Raw genomic sequence first — 13,965 nt, 5'->3', positions numbered from 1 at the left:
CGTGGTGTCTCCAATTGTGTTGACATTTTACAATTGCAATGCGCATCCATGAGTATCCACTTTCTGTAGCTCAGCTGGTAGAGCATGGTGCTTGTAACGCCAAGGTAGTGGGTTCGATCCCCGGGACCACCCATACACAAAAATGTATGCACGCATGACTGTAAGTCGCTTTGGATAAAAGCGTCTGCTAAATGGCTTATTATTATTATTATTATTATTATCTGAAGAGAGCCCCGAAACATTGTGTGCAGACATTTTATGCAATAAATGAAGTAGGTTCAATCTAGTAGTTCTGATCTTCTGATTGGTCCTGATGAGTTGGGCGAGGTCACCTCCAGGCTACTGTCACTGTTGCATTGGCTCTGAGTCGGGTTCTCTGTCTTCAAATGTTCAGCCTAAGAGAGGGGATTTTTGTGTGTGTGTGTGTGTGTTTAACAGTGATGATGTGTGTGTGTGTGTTTAACAGTGATGATGTGTGTGTGTGTGTGTGTTTGTGTGTGTGTGTGTCCTCAGAGCAAGAACTCGTGAGTTGGAAGAACTGAGAGGCCTATGGCGTGGGTGTTGTCCTTGGCCACCTGCTGACAAGGCTGACAAGATAGGACCCTTTTGTCCATTGTTATTGGATAGGAACAGAACTTATAACCAGCTCCTGACCTAAATAGATCTTAGCACAACATTTTACTCAACATATCATATTCCATATTCACTATAACAAATATATTTACTACGACATTAGCAAGAACCGCCACATCCTCAGCCGGCTAATCCAGTGTGTGAAGTTTTGCGGAGTGTTTGAGTTAGCTTTGCGAGGCAAAGATGAAACTGAGGGCTCCACCAACCCTGGTAAGCCAACACTTTTGAGATCAGTCAATAAATGCTTCTGGTATTGACTTATATGCTGCCCCTGTCTTCATGTTGTTGCTGGACATATCTTTTTTTAAATGTGTGTAGGTCACCTAAATCATCAGAAAAATTGCCCCTCCTGAGAATTTTTTCAGGAGCCGCCACTGGACTTTACACATTTGTTGGATGCATTTGCTGTTTTGTGCCCAATAGAAATGAATGGTTAATAATGTAGTGTGTCATTTTGGAGTAACTTTTATTATAAATAAGAATAGAATATGTATCTAAACACTTCTACATTAATGTGGATGCTACCATGATTACGGAAAATCCGGAATAATTCTTGAATAATGATGAGTGAGAAAGTTACAGATGCATAAATATCATTTCCCCCCCACCCCCCCAGAAATGCTAACCTTCCCTGTTATTGTAATGGTGAGAGGTTAGCATGTCTTGGGGGTATGATATTTGTGCGTCTGTAACTTTCTCACTCATTATTATTCACGATTCATTCAGGACTATCCGTAATCATGGTAGAATCCACATGAATTGAGAAGTGTTTAGAAACATATTCTATTCTTATTTACAATAAAAGTGACTCCAAAATGAGACAATACATTATTTACCATTCATTTATATTGGGCACAAAAATCTGAAACACAACCAAAACAAACAGCAAATGCATCCATCAAGTTTGTAATCACAAACTTTTAAATAAAAAAATAAAAAAAGAGTCACAAACTTGATCTAATCACAGTGGTGGAAAAAGTACCCAATTGTCATACTTGAGTAAAAGTACAGATACCTCAATAGAAAATGACTCAAGTAAAAGTGAAAGTCACCCAGTAAAATACTACTTGAGTAAAAGTGTAAAAGTATTTGGTTTTAAATATACTTAAGTATCAAAAGTAAATGTAATTCATCAAATATACTTAAGTATCAAAAGTCAAAGTAAAAGTATAAATAATCAAAAATTCCTTATATTAAGCAAACCAGAAGGCACCATTTTTTTTCTCCATTTTTGTATTTACGGATAGCCAAGGGCACACTCTAACACTTAGACATCAATTACAAATGAAGCATGTGTGTTTCGTGAGTCCGCCAGATCAGAGGCAGCAGGGTTGACCAGGGATGTTCTCTTGATAAGTGCATGAATTGGACCATTTTCTTGTCCTGCTAAGCATTCAAAATGTAAGGAGCACTTTTGGGTGTCAGGGAAAATGGATGGAGTAAAAAGTACATAATTTTCATTAGAAATGTAGTGAAGTAAAAGTATAAGTTGTCAAAAATATAAATAGTAAAGTACAGATACCCCAAAAAACTCCTATATAGTACTTTAAATTATTTTTACATAAGTACTTTACACCACTGTGTAATCATTGCGTGCTAGGAATATGGGACCAAACACTACACTTTTGACTACTTTAATACACATATAAGTGAATTTGTCCCAATACTTTTGGTCCCCTAAAATGGAGGGACTATGTACAAAGGCGCTGCAATTTCTAAATCGTTCACCTGATATAGATGAACATACCCTCACATTAAAGCTGATGGTCTGCACTTTGTATCATTTGAAATCCAAAGTGCTGGAGTACAGAGCCAAAACAACAACACATGTGTCACTGTCCCAATACTTTTGGAGCCCACTGTATATATATGTATATATGCACTGATTCATGAAATTAGGTACTTTGAAAATGTTTTCATACCAATACTGTGGGGTAAACAGAACCATAAATCAAACTCATAGTATACTGATGTAGGACCAGTTCTTAGATGAAACAATCACGAGTCCACAATGTAAACATAGAAGGAGATGAAAAACATTTAACCAACAACCACAGAACAAACAGAGAAGTTGTTACATGTGTAGGCTCCAGTTGTAGAACTGTGAGGACAGTCAAAGTCAAACACAGACCAGTTGTCCAGAGACGAACAGAGGATGGAGAGGAGACAGGAGAGAGTTAAAACAAGACAGAGGACAAAGAATGGCTTGTCCTGAAGAGAGGGACAACTAGGGCTCTCAACATGGCCATTCATCCGAACCATTCAGAATTATACACGATTACTATATCTTAAGAGTGCTATTATAGGATAAATAAATAAAACACTCTTCACAGTTGTCTTTACTGAGATGTTTATTTGTAGGCATTAATCACTCATGATTGGGACACTGGGTCTAAGGACCCATATTAAAGTTTTGCACAAAAAGTGTCAAACAATCAATGACAGTGATAAATGTGAACCTAATGAAAAGGAAACAGATGACAACATGTTAATATAACTAATTTAGACTTTTGAATTATTCCTCGCATGAACGGCACCAGACTGGCAACATTGTGCCTGCCACCTGCCCTCCAGTGGTTGGGCATTGCATTTGTTTTTATTCGTGCAGGGTTTTACGCACTAGAATTACAGATTTTTATACAACTCGATCTCCCATATCATCTCTCACTCACACGCAAACCTGTGCTCTCCCTATCCCCTCAGAACCTGCGCTCCCCTCCTCTTAAAATAAGCAGTGGGGGAAAATATTAAAAGCGTTCCACCTCCACTCAACCAGCCAGGCACACACAACTTCTAGAGCACACTGGGAAAACTTTCCCCTGCAACTGCTGAATAGGTTACTGCCTGCGACAGGACAGCGCCGAGTGAGAAGAGACAGTGAAAGCAGAACGCATAGCCGGTTACGAGCTGCCTGGGGTTCGGGAATGGCGGAGAGTCGGAATGGTCCATGCCCTCCTTCCGAACGGCACATGTGAGCCGAACCCCGTCTCCTCCGGCTCGATTTTATTACGTATTAGGAGGCAAAGGACAGTAAAGAGCGAGAAAAAAACAAGCGGAGGCTTGAAGTATCCAAGACAGCCTGTCGACACCACTCTCCTCTCATCTCGAGATGGTCTGCTCGCCAGGACTTCGATGGTTCCTACTTACCACTCTATTGCACGCTGTCGCACCCCTGGACATCCGCGAGAGACCAAGGCAATGTGACCCACCGAAGTCGGTGAGTTGTGCTCGGTCATTACAGCTACATGGTCTTTACCTGTTTCAGGAATGTCTTAAGGCAATGTCAAACATGAAGATATCCTTCAATGGATAGCCGTCTAGCGAAATATTTTAAGTTAATTGCAAATGTCGGCCTATGTGTCTAGCCTAGCCTATAACTGGCCCAATAGGCTACCGCAAATAATAAAATAAAATAAAAATAAAAGGCTGTCCTGTTTCTGAGTAAAATAAATGCACTTTGCTTAGACAGTGTTCCTGAATGAGTTTTTTCTATGTGCAACGGTAGGCCTATAGCAAAAAAGTGAGATATTGTGTTGTTATTGGGTTTTGTGTAACAACCAAATTAACAATAACAATAGCAACTTTGAGTTTTATTGTCATTGAAATATTGACATGCTATAATAACTACCTACACGTGTAACAAGAACAATAATTTTGTTTATAGCAACTTTATTAGGCTACCCTATTATAGTTTATTATAGCACATGTATTATTATTATTAGTAGTAGATGTAGTAGTAGGTTATTATTATTATTATTATTAGTAGTAGTAGAAGTAGTAGGTTATTAATATGATTATTATTAGGTTATTATTATGTCATCATACTTTATTAGGATAATCCATTATTTCAAGGCTTCCTAGAATTGAAACATTTTCCAATCAGCAAAGTTGCTTCCAATGGCACCTCTGAAAATAATTTATGTTACTTGACATATTCCTGAGTTTCCTCACAGAAATCTGGGCTTGAAAAAATGGAAGCAGTTGCTAAGCGAAACATCGTTCTCGTCCGCCATGTGACAAAATAAAGTGGGGAACACCCACGGGTGATTTAACTTCACATACATTTATTTGTAAAAGTTTCACTGACCTTTCAAAACTGATCTAGTTTCAAATAAACACGATCAGAAGGAACTTAATTAGAATCATGACTGGACACAGTGCGTGCCGCACGCGCACATCGCTGGTTTGGACATGCTACAAATTCCCAGATAGAAACGCAATACATCTGAGCTGAAATTGCATGACCCCAGCACTAACGTTAATTACAGATCATTTTAACCGGGCATGATGTTATCTATTAATAAAATACAAATGTTAGAATACATTATTGAAAATATTTATCAGGGATGACTTGATAGCGTTGCAACAACATAGTCCACAAAATGATTGTATTTTTGGTATTGTTAATCTGTTTCATTATCTGTGATAATGGCATTGTTGTCAGAGATTAACTGCAGAAGTGTTCCCCCTTCGTGTGATTTCTAATACGTCAGTACAGAGCTCCCTGTTTTGTGTCAAAAGTAATTAATTACCCAATAAAATTGAGCTGTTCACGTCAGTGCTCCAGCGCGAGCGCTCATAGAAAACACCGCGCAACGCGAGGAGAGAGCCTTTCCTCAGGACTCTGCTCCGCCTAGTCAACGAGTTCAACTATCCTTATTCGATCGGACAGAAGTCTCCGTGAATTTGACGAACATACTTTGACAAGTTAATGATTAAGTTGTCAAAATATAATCAAACTATGATGGTTAGAGAGGGGGCATCATCCGTGCATTTATTTGATGTACTTAGGCTATGTGAATGTCCAATGTGAAAATAATTTGTGTGTGAGATGATGTGCAAACATTTCAGTAAAAAACTATGCTCAATACAAAGATTGTGCCAGACAATTATGCTAATTTAATTTATGAATTGAAATACAGCAGGAGCATGTGAAGTTAATAACATTATATGTACTACTAAGCCTACCAAATGCTTCTATTTAATTGCTTCCTTTCCCATAGACCAGGCTTTCCATTTGGTTTAATAACACTGAAGTGGCTTTCTCTTTGGTCCAATGTCAGTGTACTATACTATCAACGCCAATGAAAATAGATCAATTTGAACAGAAGCAAGCATTTCACAAAATAATAGTTTGTTGTGCAATGCATAAATCTCTCTAAGAACTACTTTGATAGCCACTTGGATCATTTCATAGTTATGTTGCTTGTTTACATTTTTCCTCATTCCCATCAAAACAGCATCTCAATGATTTGCATTATGTTTTGCAGAGCTATGATCTATAAATGTTTGTGGAAAGAGGGAATAATCGACCCTTATGAAATCCCTGGAATGTTAATGAACTGCAAGAAATAGACACATACACATTGCTTTTTCCATTTGATCAGAATTTTATAGTGTTCAGTAAACCAGATACATTAGCCACGTCTGACCAAATTTTCAGCAAAGGCCTATGTGTGTGCATTTTGTTGTTTGTGTAGGCTATCTGTTCCAATGACTTTTGCAACATCAACAAAAAATCCTCAAGGAAACCATATCCCAGATAGGTGGATTGCAGCAGTTTTATATGGTTCATTATGTTTATACTGCTGTAGCAACACTTGAAAAGCTTTCCAGCTTCACAGAGGCATTGGCAGCACAGCTATGCACCTTGACAATACACTGGGGTCTCTTTACAAGGAGAAAGCTTCACTATAAACTCACTGCCTCAGAATAGCAGACAGACAGAGAGCAGCATAGTACAGCACAGTGGAAGCTAGCTAACAGGGTTTCATTGGGTCCCCTGTCTGTATCTGGAGATGACATTTCAACAGATTCTATTGCATTGACCTGTATCTCAGCCAGATGTACTAAAAAGGCTGTTTTTAATCTCTTAATCACAAAAAGTAGTTTTCAATTTACTATTGTAGATAGCCTTTACTCAGAAGGTTATGATACTGTATTCCTAATGCTGATTGTCATAATCTCTCTCTCTCATCTCCTCCTCCTCCTCCTCCTCCTCCCCCTCAACCCCCATCCACCCCCATAGCAAAGTGACATGAACTCATTCCTCTGGACAGTGAAGCACCCAGCTCCCTACCCTCCATCCTATCTTTTCGGGACCATCCATGTTCCCTACACCCGTGTATGGGACTTTATCCCAGACGTCTCCAAACGGGCCTTCCAGACCAGCGGAAATGTATTCTTCGAGCTGGACCTGACCGACCCCCTGACGATCTCCAAGCTGACCAGCTGCCAGCTGCTGCCCCACGGGGAGAACCTGCAGACCCTGCTGCCCCGGGACCTGTACCGCCGCCTCAAACGCCACCTGGACTACGTTAAGCACATGATGCCCTACTGGATGACGGCGGACCAGCGGGGCCGAGGGCTGTATGCTGACTACCTCTTCAACGCCATCGCAGGGAACTGGGAGAGGAAGAGGCCTGTCTGGGTGATGCTGATGGTCAACTCTCTGACGGAGTCGGACGTGAGGTCGCGGGGTATCCCCGTACTGGACCTGTTCCTGGCCCAGGAGGCCGACCGCATGGGGAAGAGGACAGGAGCGGTGGAGCGGGTGGAGGAGCAGTGTCACCCCCTCAACGGACTCAACTTCTCCCAGGTAAGAGATGGGGCTACATGGAGGGGGTGGGGGTTGGACATGATCATTGGAGTTAGATATGATTGTTGGATTCAATTTGTTGGCGGCTGGGGGCAGGGGATTTAGGGGAAGGGAGACATGTCTTGGGAGGAGATGGTGGAGAATGTAGATGACAATGGAAGGAGAAAAAGATTATTAGAAATGTTATGTTTCAAAGCTTTGTAGATGGTTTTAAAGTTATGAATGCTCCTGAGCCTTACAAAACAAACAGACATCAGAGCTGAATCAGCTGACGAGGTGTCAGGATGACAGATGTAAGTGATGAATTAGTGAAGGTGAGAGTGTGGGAGGCGTAGCTCTCTTTTTACTGGGCTGACTGCCTGTCTGGGTCCTCATGATACTACCACTGCTAGTATCTTGCTCTGTAACTTAACACTGAAAGATGGACAGAATAGCCTAATTACTTGATGACATAAACATGGGGAGTATCTTTTATCTCTCCTTGGAAGGGCTATAGAGGACGGGCAACATGGAGGTCTAAATAAAGGATGGCCCAGGAATGGTTAGGCGGAGGTCAACTCAAGTGTATTTTTCCAAACTCTGGGAGCTCCAGGCATGCCTTTGACGAGCTAGGACTGAGAGGATGTTCTCCCGTAATTTGTGCTCATACGTGTGCTCTCTGGTCCTCAGAGAGCGACACACACACGCACGCACACACACACACACACACACACACACACACACACACACACACACACACACACACACACACACACACACACACACACACACACACACACACACACACACACACACACACACACACACAGAATCTCGGAGTGCCTGGGCCTCCATGTGACAGGCTGCGGGGCTCCTGCGCTAATTTGAGAGGCACTGGGCCCACACAGCCTCTCCTCTTTCATCAGCACCTCCTAACTACGCTGTCAAAAAGCACACACACGCGCGCACGCACACATCCTACTTTCCCTAACCCCTAACCCTAACAGTTAACCTTTAACCCTAACCCTAACCGTAAACCTAACCCCTAACCCTAATTCTAACCCTAACCCTAACCCTAACCCTAATTGTAACCCTAACCCTAAACCTAAACCCTAAGCCTAAAATAGCCTTTTTCCTTGTGGGTACCAGTGAAATGTCCCCACTTCTAGTCCCCACAAGGATAGTAAAACCAAAAACGCACACACACACACAGTTGCCCTGCAGCTGCGTGGGAACCTGGAACACAACTTCCCTACAACGGAGCAATGTTGCAAGGCCAAGGCATGCACTGCTTCTCAGTGTAGTAGTATACAGAATAAAGTGATAATATAAGGGGTAGTTTCTAATGACCATACCTGGAGCTAATACTCTACCATTACAACTCTAAGTGTCATGCCTGTTATTTGGAGGTCACTAGTTACCACAGCCAAAACGTCATAAACCCCGCCTATTTCTACAATTTTTACTTATATCCAATGAGAACTTTAGTAAATCACCAATACAAAGTGTTGGAGGACTGCCTGCCTTTCTGTTGTTCCTAGGAAGAGACCGTTTTATGAGGCAGGTGTATTGTTGGAGGTTATTTTAATAAAATCTGGATAATGAATAACTTGAGTTAAACTGTGTAGCAGAATGGACTTTTGGACCTTTGAGATCGCAACTCCCTCAAAAATTGTATGAAAAGAGTTCAAAGCCTGAAATGAAAGTGACATGGAAACAATTATTGTCAATTATTATAATTTGAGATATAATTTGAACACTATGGTTGATTGGATCTCTCTATATGGTTGATTGGAACAAATATGAGGTCAGGCTAACAGATAGACTGAAAAAAGCTAGAGAGAGCGAGTGAAAGCGAGGGAGGGAGAGGAGGGAAAGAGTGATGTGCATCATGTCAGTGCGAACCCTAATCTGAAACATGAGCTCCACTTCTTCTCTGGTGGGGGATCTGACTTGGGAACAGCTCCAAACCCTGCCGGCCCACATTATTATTTTTTCCCAATAAAAGTAGCCGCTTACAATATCCTGTAACTTGCTGCTCTCGCATCGCCAAGAGGGTCTCCGAAACATGAAGGCTGGTGATTCATCATCTGCCATAAGCTTTTCATAGGCACCTGGCCCCTGCACAGTCAGTGACCTAGAACTGTGTAGCTTGACCTGGGGCATGGGCTAGCCCTGCTCAGCCTCCTCTCCCCTCCCTGCCCCTCGGCTTCTCAGCATGGGGACAGAGTGGCATCACTGGGTCAGCCATCGCCCTGGGTCCCCTAACCTCACAAGAAGTAATTTGTCTGGATGAGAGGTGTAACTGATAAACAGTTCCCCCCCACGGTGAGTAGTGCATCCTGCGGCAGCTCGGTGGAGGAGGTGGTGGTACGGGGGACAGGCCAGTGTGGAGGCTGGGATGCTGGGCCCTGAGAGGTTGGCGCTGGACCCTACAGACGGAGCTCTGGAGCTCTCACAGACCTGATAACACTTTGATTTCTGTGTGCAGCAGTATTGAGGCAGCAGTGAGGCTGTGGAAACAATGGCAGAGGGGAAGCATGTTTAATCTCCAGCGCTATGGAGGGCGATGCAGGCCGACAGCTGGGTGGGCCAGCCAGCACCAAACACTCTCCAAAGGCACGCTATCTGTACCGAGGGGGAACCTGCAGAAAGCCAGGCTGTCTAGAGGGGTGCAAGCTGGTCACCGGCCTTTGTGAGTGAGTCAACAACAACCACACAACCTGCTCCCTCCCACTCCCTCGGCTCATTGCGTTACGTCTATATCTACATCTAGACCAGAGCCTCTGCTGCCTGTGTCTCTCTCTGCCTCTCAGCGTCTGGCCTGGTGTATAAATACCCATATTTATTTACTCTGGGTCACATTGCAGCCGAGGCACAGGCCCTTGTCGGGGGGAGATGACATCACAGCTGTGGCGCCGGTCTCTGAGCGAGGGTTAGAGGTGGGTGCTGTGGGAGCAGTGGGCCGTGAGTAGAATCCGTGAGAAGACGGCAGTCTGTGGGTGAGGAACTGAACGCTCAGGGGCCCCAGAACAGAACGGGCTGGGTTACTGGGCTATTTTCACTGTGATCTGGAAAGGGAGGGCCATCTGGTTGGCTCCACACACACACCTTCATAAACACACACACGTGCACACACACACACACACACACACACACTCCCAAGTCTCCACAGCTGTATTGTCATCTTAGCAGGTCCAGATCTAGTTTCTCCTCAGCGGGAGTCATGGTGGCAAGAAGGTACCCGGTGGTGCACTGTGACAGAGACGTCTATTTCAAACAGTGTTTTGTTTCTCTGGTTTAATAAGCGTTAATGGTATATGGTGAAGATGATACTCTGAGATGGTACTCTGTGTGACCAGAGAAATTAAGATCTCCCTCGTGTCGACAGGGTCAGGGAGAGCACGACGAAGACGAGCTGTGTTCAAAACACATCTCCCGGGTGTCATATCAAATCATGACAGAACACTTCTCATTGTGTTCATTGGAAGGCTCTCATATAAATAATGCATATTTAAGGGGAAGAATTAGGTATCTTACCGGTCTATGTTCAAATATTTACATTCCATGGCTGATGTATAAGGATGGGTCTGGAGCGCTCCTCTGGCCGCAGGGCCTGATGATGAGTGATGGAAAAAAAAGTCATCTCCTCTGCTCTTTGCTCTGCTCTGCTCCCTAACCTCCTGGCTCCTCCTGGCTCCTCCTGGCTCCATGCTCCCTCCCTTTGTCTCCCTCTCTCTTTTTCTCTCCATGTCCTGGGGCTCTCTCTGTCCCACTGCTTAACTGTACACACCTGTATCTGCACACACAGAACAGAAGAGGAAACTAGGAAAGTATAGTGCAAACACAGAGTCTCTCCTACTGTATTGTATCTATGGTTGGTACTAAGACGCTGCTACTACATTGCTACTATGTTGTTATAATGTTGAGAAAAAAACACTCCAAAGGAAACACTGGTAGACGTACAACTTCCATCCTCTTTTCGAGTGAAGTTAGAGAACGACGTCAAGCCTTGTACGACTCCTAGTACAAATATGTGGAAAACTGGCAACACATATCAGACAGGATATCTCCTTGCCCTGTCGGCAGGCGGGCGGAGGGGAAGGGAGGGCGGGCAGACGGCAAACCAACCACTGCTCTAATGACTTAATTGGCTGCTTAATGACTAAATTGCCCCCTGCTATCCAGAACCACTTAGACTATTATACACTGTCCAGAACAGAGGCTGACGGTGGAACCCAGTGAGGTGGAGAGAAAAGGCCAGACGTAGATGTGGAGTGAGGGGTGGGAGTGATGACTGTAGCTACTGGACATCAAGGGTATATTTTGGGGTCATCTGGGTCCAGTTTCAAGTCTGTGGTATCCTACAGTGCCTTCAGAAAGTATTCATACCCCTTGGCTTATTCCACATTTTGTTGAGTTACAGCCTGAATTCAAAATGGATTAAATATATTGTTTTTCTCACCCATCTACACACAATATCCCATAACGACACATTTTTGTATTGAAAATGTATTGAAAATAAAATACAGAAATATCTCATTTACATAAGTACTCACACCCCTGAGTCAATACATGTCATAATCACCTTGGCAGCGATTACAGCTGTGAGTATTTCTGGGTAAGTCTCTTTAAGAGCTTTGCACACCTGGATTGTAAAATATTTGCACATTATTATTTTAAAAAATCTTTAAGCTCTGTCAAGTTGGATGTTGATCATTGCTAGACAGCTATTTTCAAGTCTTGCCATAGATTTCCAAGCCGATTTAAGTCAAAACTCTAACTAGGCCACTCAGGAACATTCAATGTTGTCTTGGTAAGGAACTCCAGCACAGGAGGTTGGTGGCACCATAAGTGGGGAGGACGGGCTCATGGTAATGGCTGGAGCGGAATAAGTATGGAATGGTATCAAAATCATAAACACATGGTTTCTTTCATGGTTTCCAGGTGTTTGATGCCAATCCATTTGCTGTGTTCCAGCCATTATTATAAGCCGTCCTCCCCTCAGCAGCCTCCACTGAACTCCAGTGTATATTTGGCCTTGTGTTTGAGGTTATTTTCCTGCTGAAAGATGAATTTGTCTCCCAGTGTCTGTTGGAAAGCAAACTGAACCAGGATTTCTTCTAGGATTTTGCCTGTACTTAGCTCTATTCCATTTCTTTTTATCCTAAAAAACTCCCGTCCTTGCCGATGACAAGCATACCCATAACATGATGGAGCCACCACCATGCTTGAAAATATGAAGAGTGGTACTCAGTGATGTGTTGTGTTGGATTTGCCCCAAACATAACATTTTGGATTCAGGACATATAGTTCATTTCTTTGCCACATTTTTTTGCAGTTTTAATTTAGTATCTTATTGCAAACGGGAGGCATGTTTTTGAATATTTTATTCTGTACAGGCTTCCTTCATTTCACTCTGTCATTTAAGTTAGTATTGTGGAGTAACTACAATGTTGCTAATCCATCCTCAGTTTTCTCCTATCACAGCCATTAAACTCTGTAACTGTTTTAAAGTCACCATTGGCCTCATGGTGAAATCCCTGACCGGTTTCCTTCCTCTCCGGCAACATAACTAGGAAGGAAGCCTGTATCTTTGTAGTGACTGGGTGTATTGATACACCATCCAAAGTGTAATTAATAACTTCACCATGCCCAAAGGGATATTCAATGTCTGCTTTTTTTGTTACCCATCTACCAATAGGTGCCCTTCTTTGCAAGGCATTGGAAAACCTCCCTGGTCTTTGTGGTTGAATCTGTTTGAACTTCAATGCTCGACAGAGGGACCTTACAGATAATTGTATGTGTGGGGTACAGAGATGAGGTAGTCATTAAAAAATCATGTTAAACACTATTATTGCACACAGAGTGAGTCCATGCAACTTATTATGTGACTTGTTGAGGACATTTTTACTCCTAAACTTAATTAGGCTTGCCATAACAAAGGGGTTGAATACTTATTGACTCAAGACATTTAAGCTTCTCATTTTTAATTAATTTGTACAAATGTCCTAAAACATAAATCCACTTTGACATTATGGGATATTGTGTGTAGGCCAGTGACACAAAATCACAATTTAATCAAATTTAAATTCAGGCTGTAACACAACAAAATGTGGAAAAAAGTCAAGGGGTGTGAATACTTTCTGAAGGCACTTTATGTACTGTATGTCTATTCTAGCCGCAGTTACTAAAGCTTCATGGTAGATCTGTATCCCTGTCGTCTGGAGAAACACCATGTCCCCTCTAGCATCTCTGAATACCTGGCCAGATGAGAGGACCTCGATCAGTAATGAATTCACCACATTGTCACTGAGCAAAGTGCTGTTGAGGTAGCCACTATAATGAGAGTGGGCTAGATAGAGTGCTATCCCATACCGTTGGGTTCCCAGTGCCAAAATCATAATTTTTTTCTAGCCCACATTCCTGTTTTAAACAGAGCACTGGTTCCTACCTTTACTTTAATGGCCTGGCGTCACGCTATGGGTCATCCTCCTACGCCTGCTCTTTCTCTCAGAGCTGACACTCTCTCCTCTCTCTGTCTCCTCTCTCTCCCCCCTCTCTCTCGCGCGCTCTCTCCCTCTCTCTCTCTCCCCTCTCTCTCTCTATCTCTCTCTCTCTCTCTCTCTCTCTCTCTCTCTCTCTCTCTCTCTCTCCTTGTCTCTCTCTCTCTCTCCTTGTCTCTCTCTCTATCTCCTCTCTCTCTCTTTCTCTCCCCCCCCCTCTCTCTCTCTCTCTCTCTCTCTCTCTCTCTT

At 43.0% G+C, this 13,965-nt stretch overlaps 1 protein-coding gene across 1 annotated transcript; it reads left to right on the top strand.

Moving 5' to 3' along the window:
• Positions 1–3,742: 3,742 nt before the first annotated feature.
• On the top strand, positions 3,743–10,185 carry LOC311149113 (metalloprotease TIKI2-like; the record flags this gene model as incomplete). Its single annotated transcript, XM_084186217.1, has 3 exons — positions 3,743–3,850; positions 6,662–7,231; positions 10,081–10,185. The coding sequence occupies 3 exons, from the start codon at positions 3,743–3,745 to the stop codon at positions 10,183–10,185; spliced, it is 783 nt and encodes a 260-aa protein (XP_084042343.1).
• Between the last annotated feature and the right edge of the window lie 3,780 nt (positions 10,186–13,965).

The sequence above is a fragment of the Coregonus lavaretus genome, assembly GCF_964263955.1.
Source record: "Coregonus lavaretus genome assembly, chromosome: 21".
Lineage (NCBI taxonomy): Eukaryota > Metazoa > Chordata > Actinopteri > Salmoniformes > Salmonidae > Coregonus > Coregonus lavaretus.
This window is presented reverse-complemented; position numbering and strand designations above follow the sequence as displayed.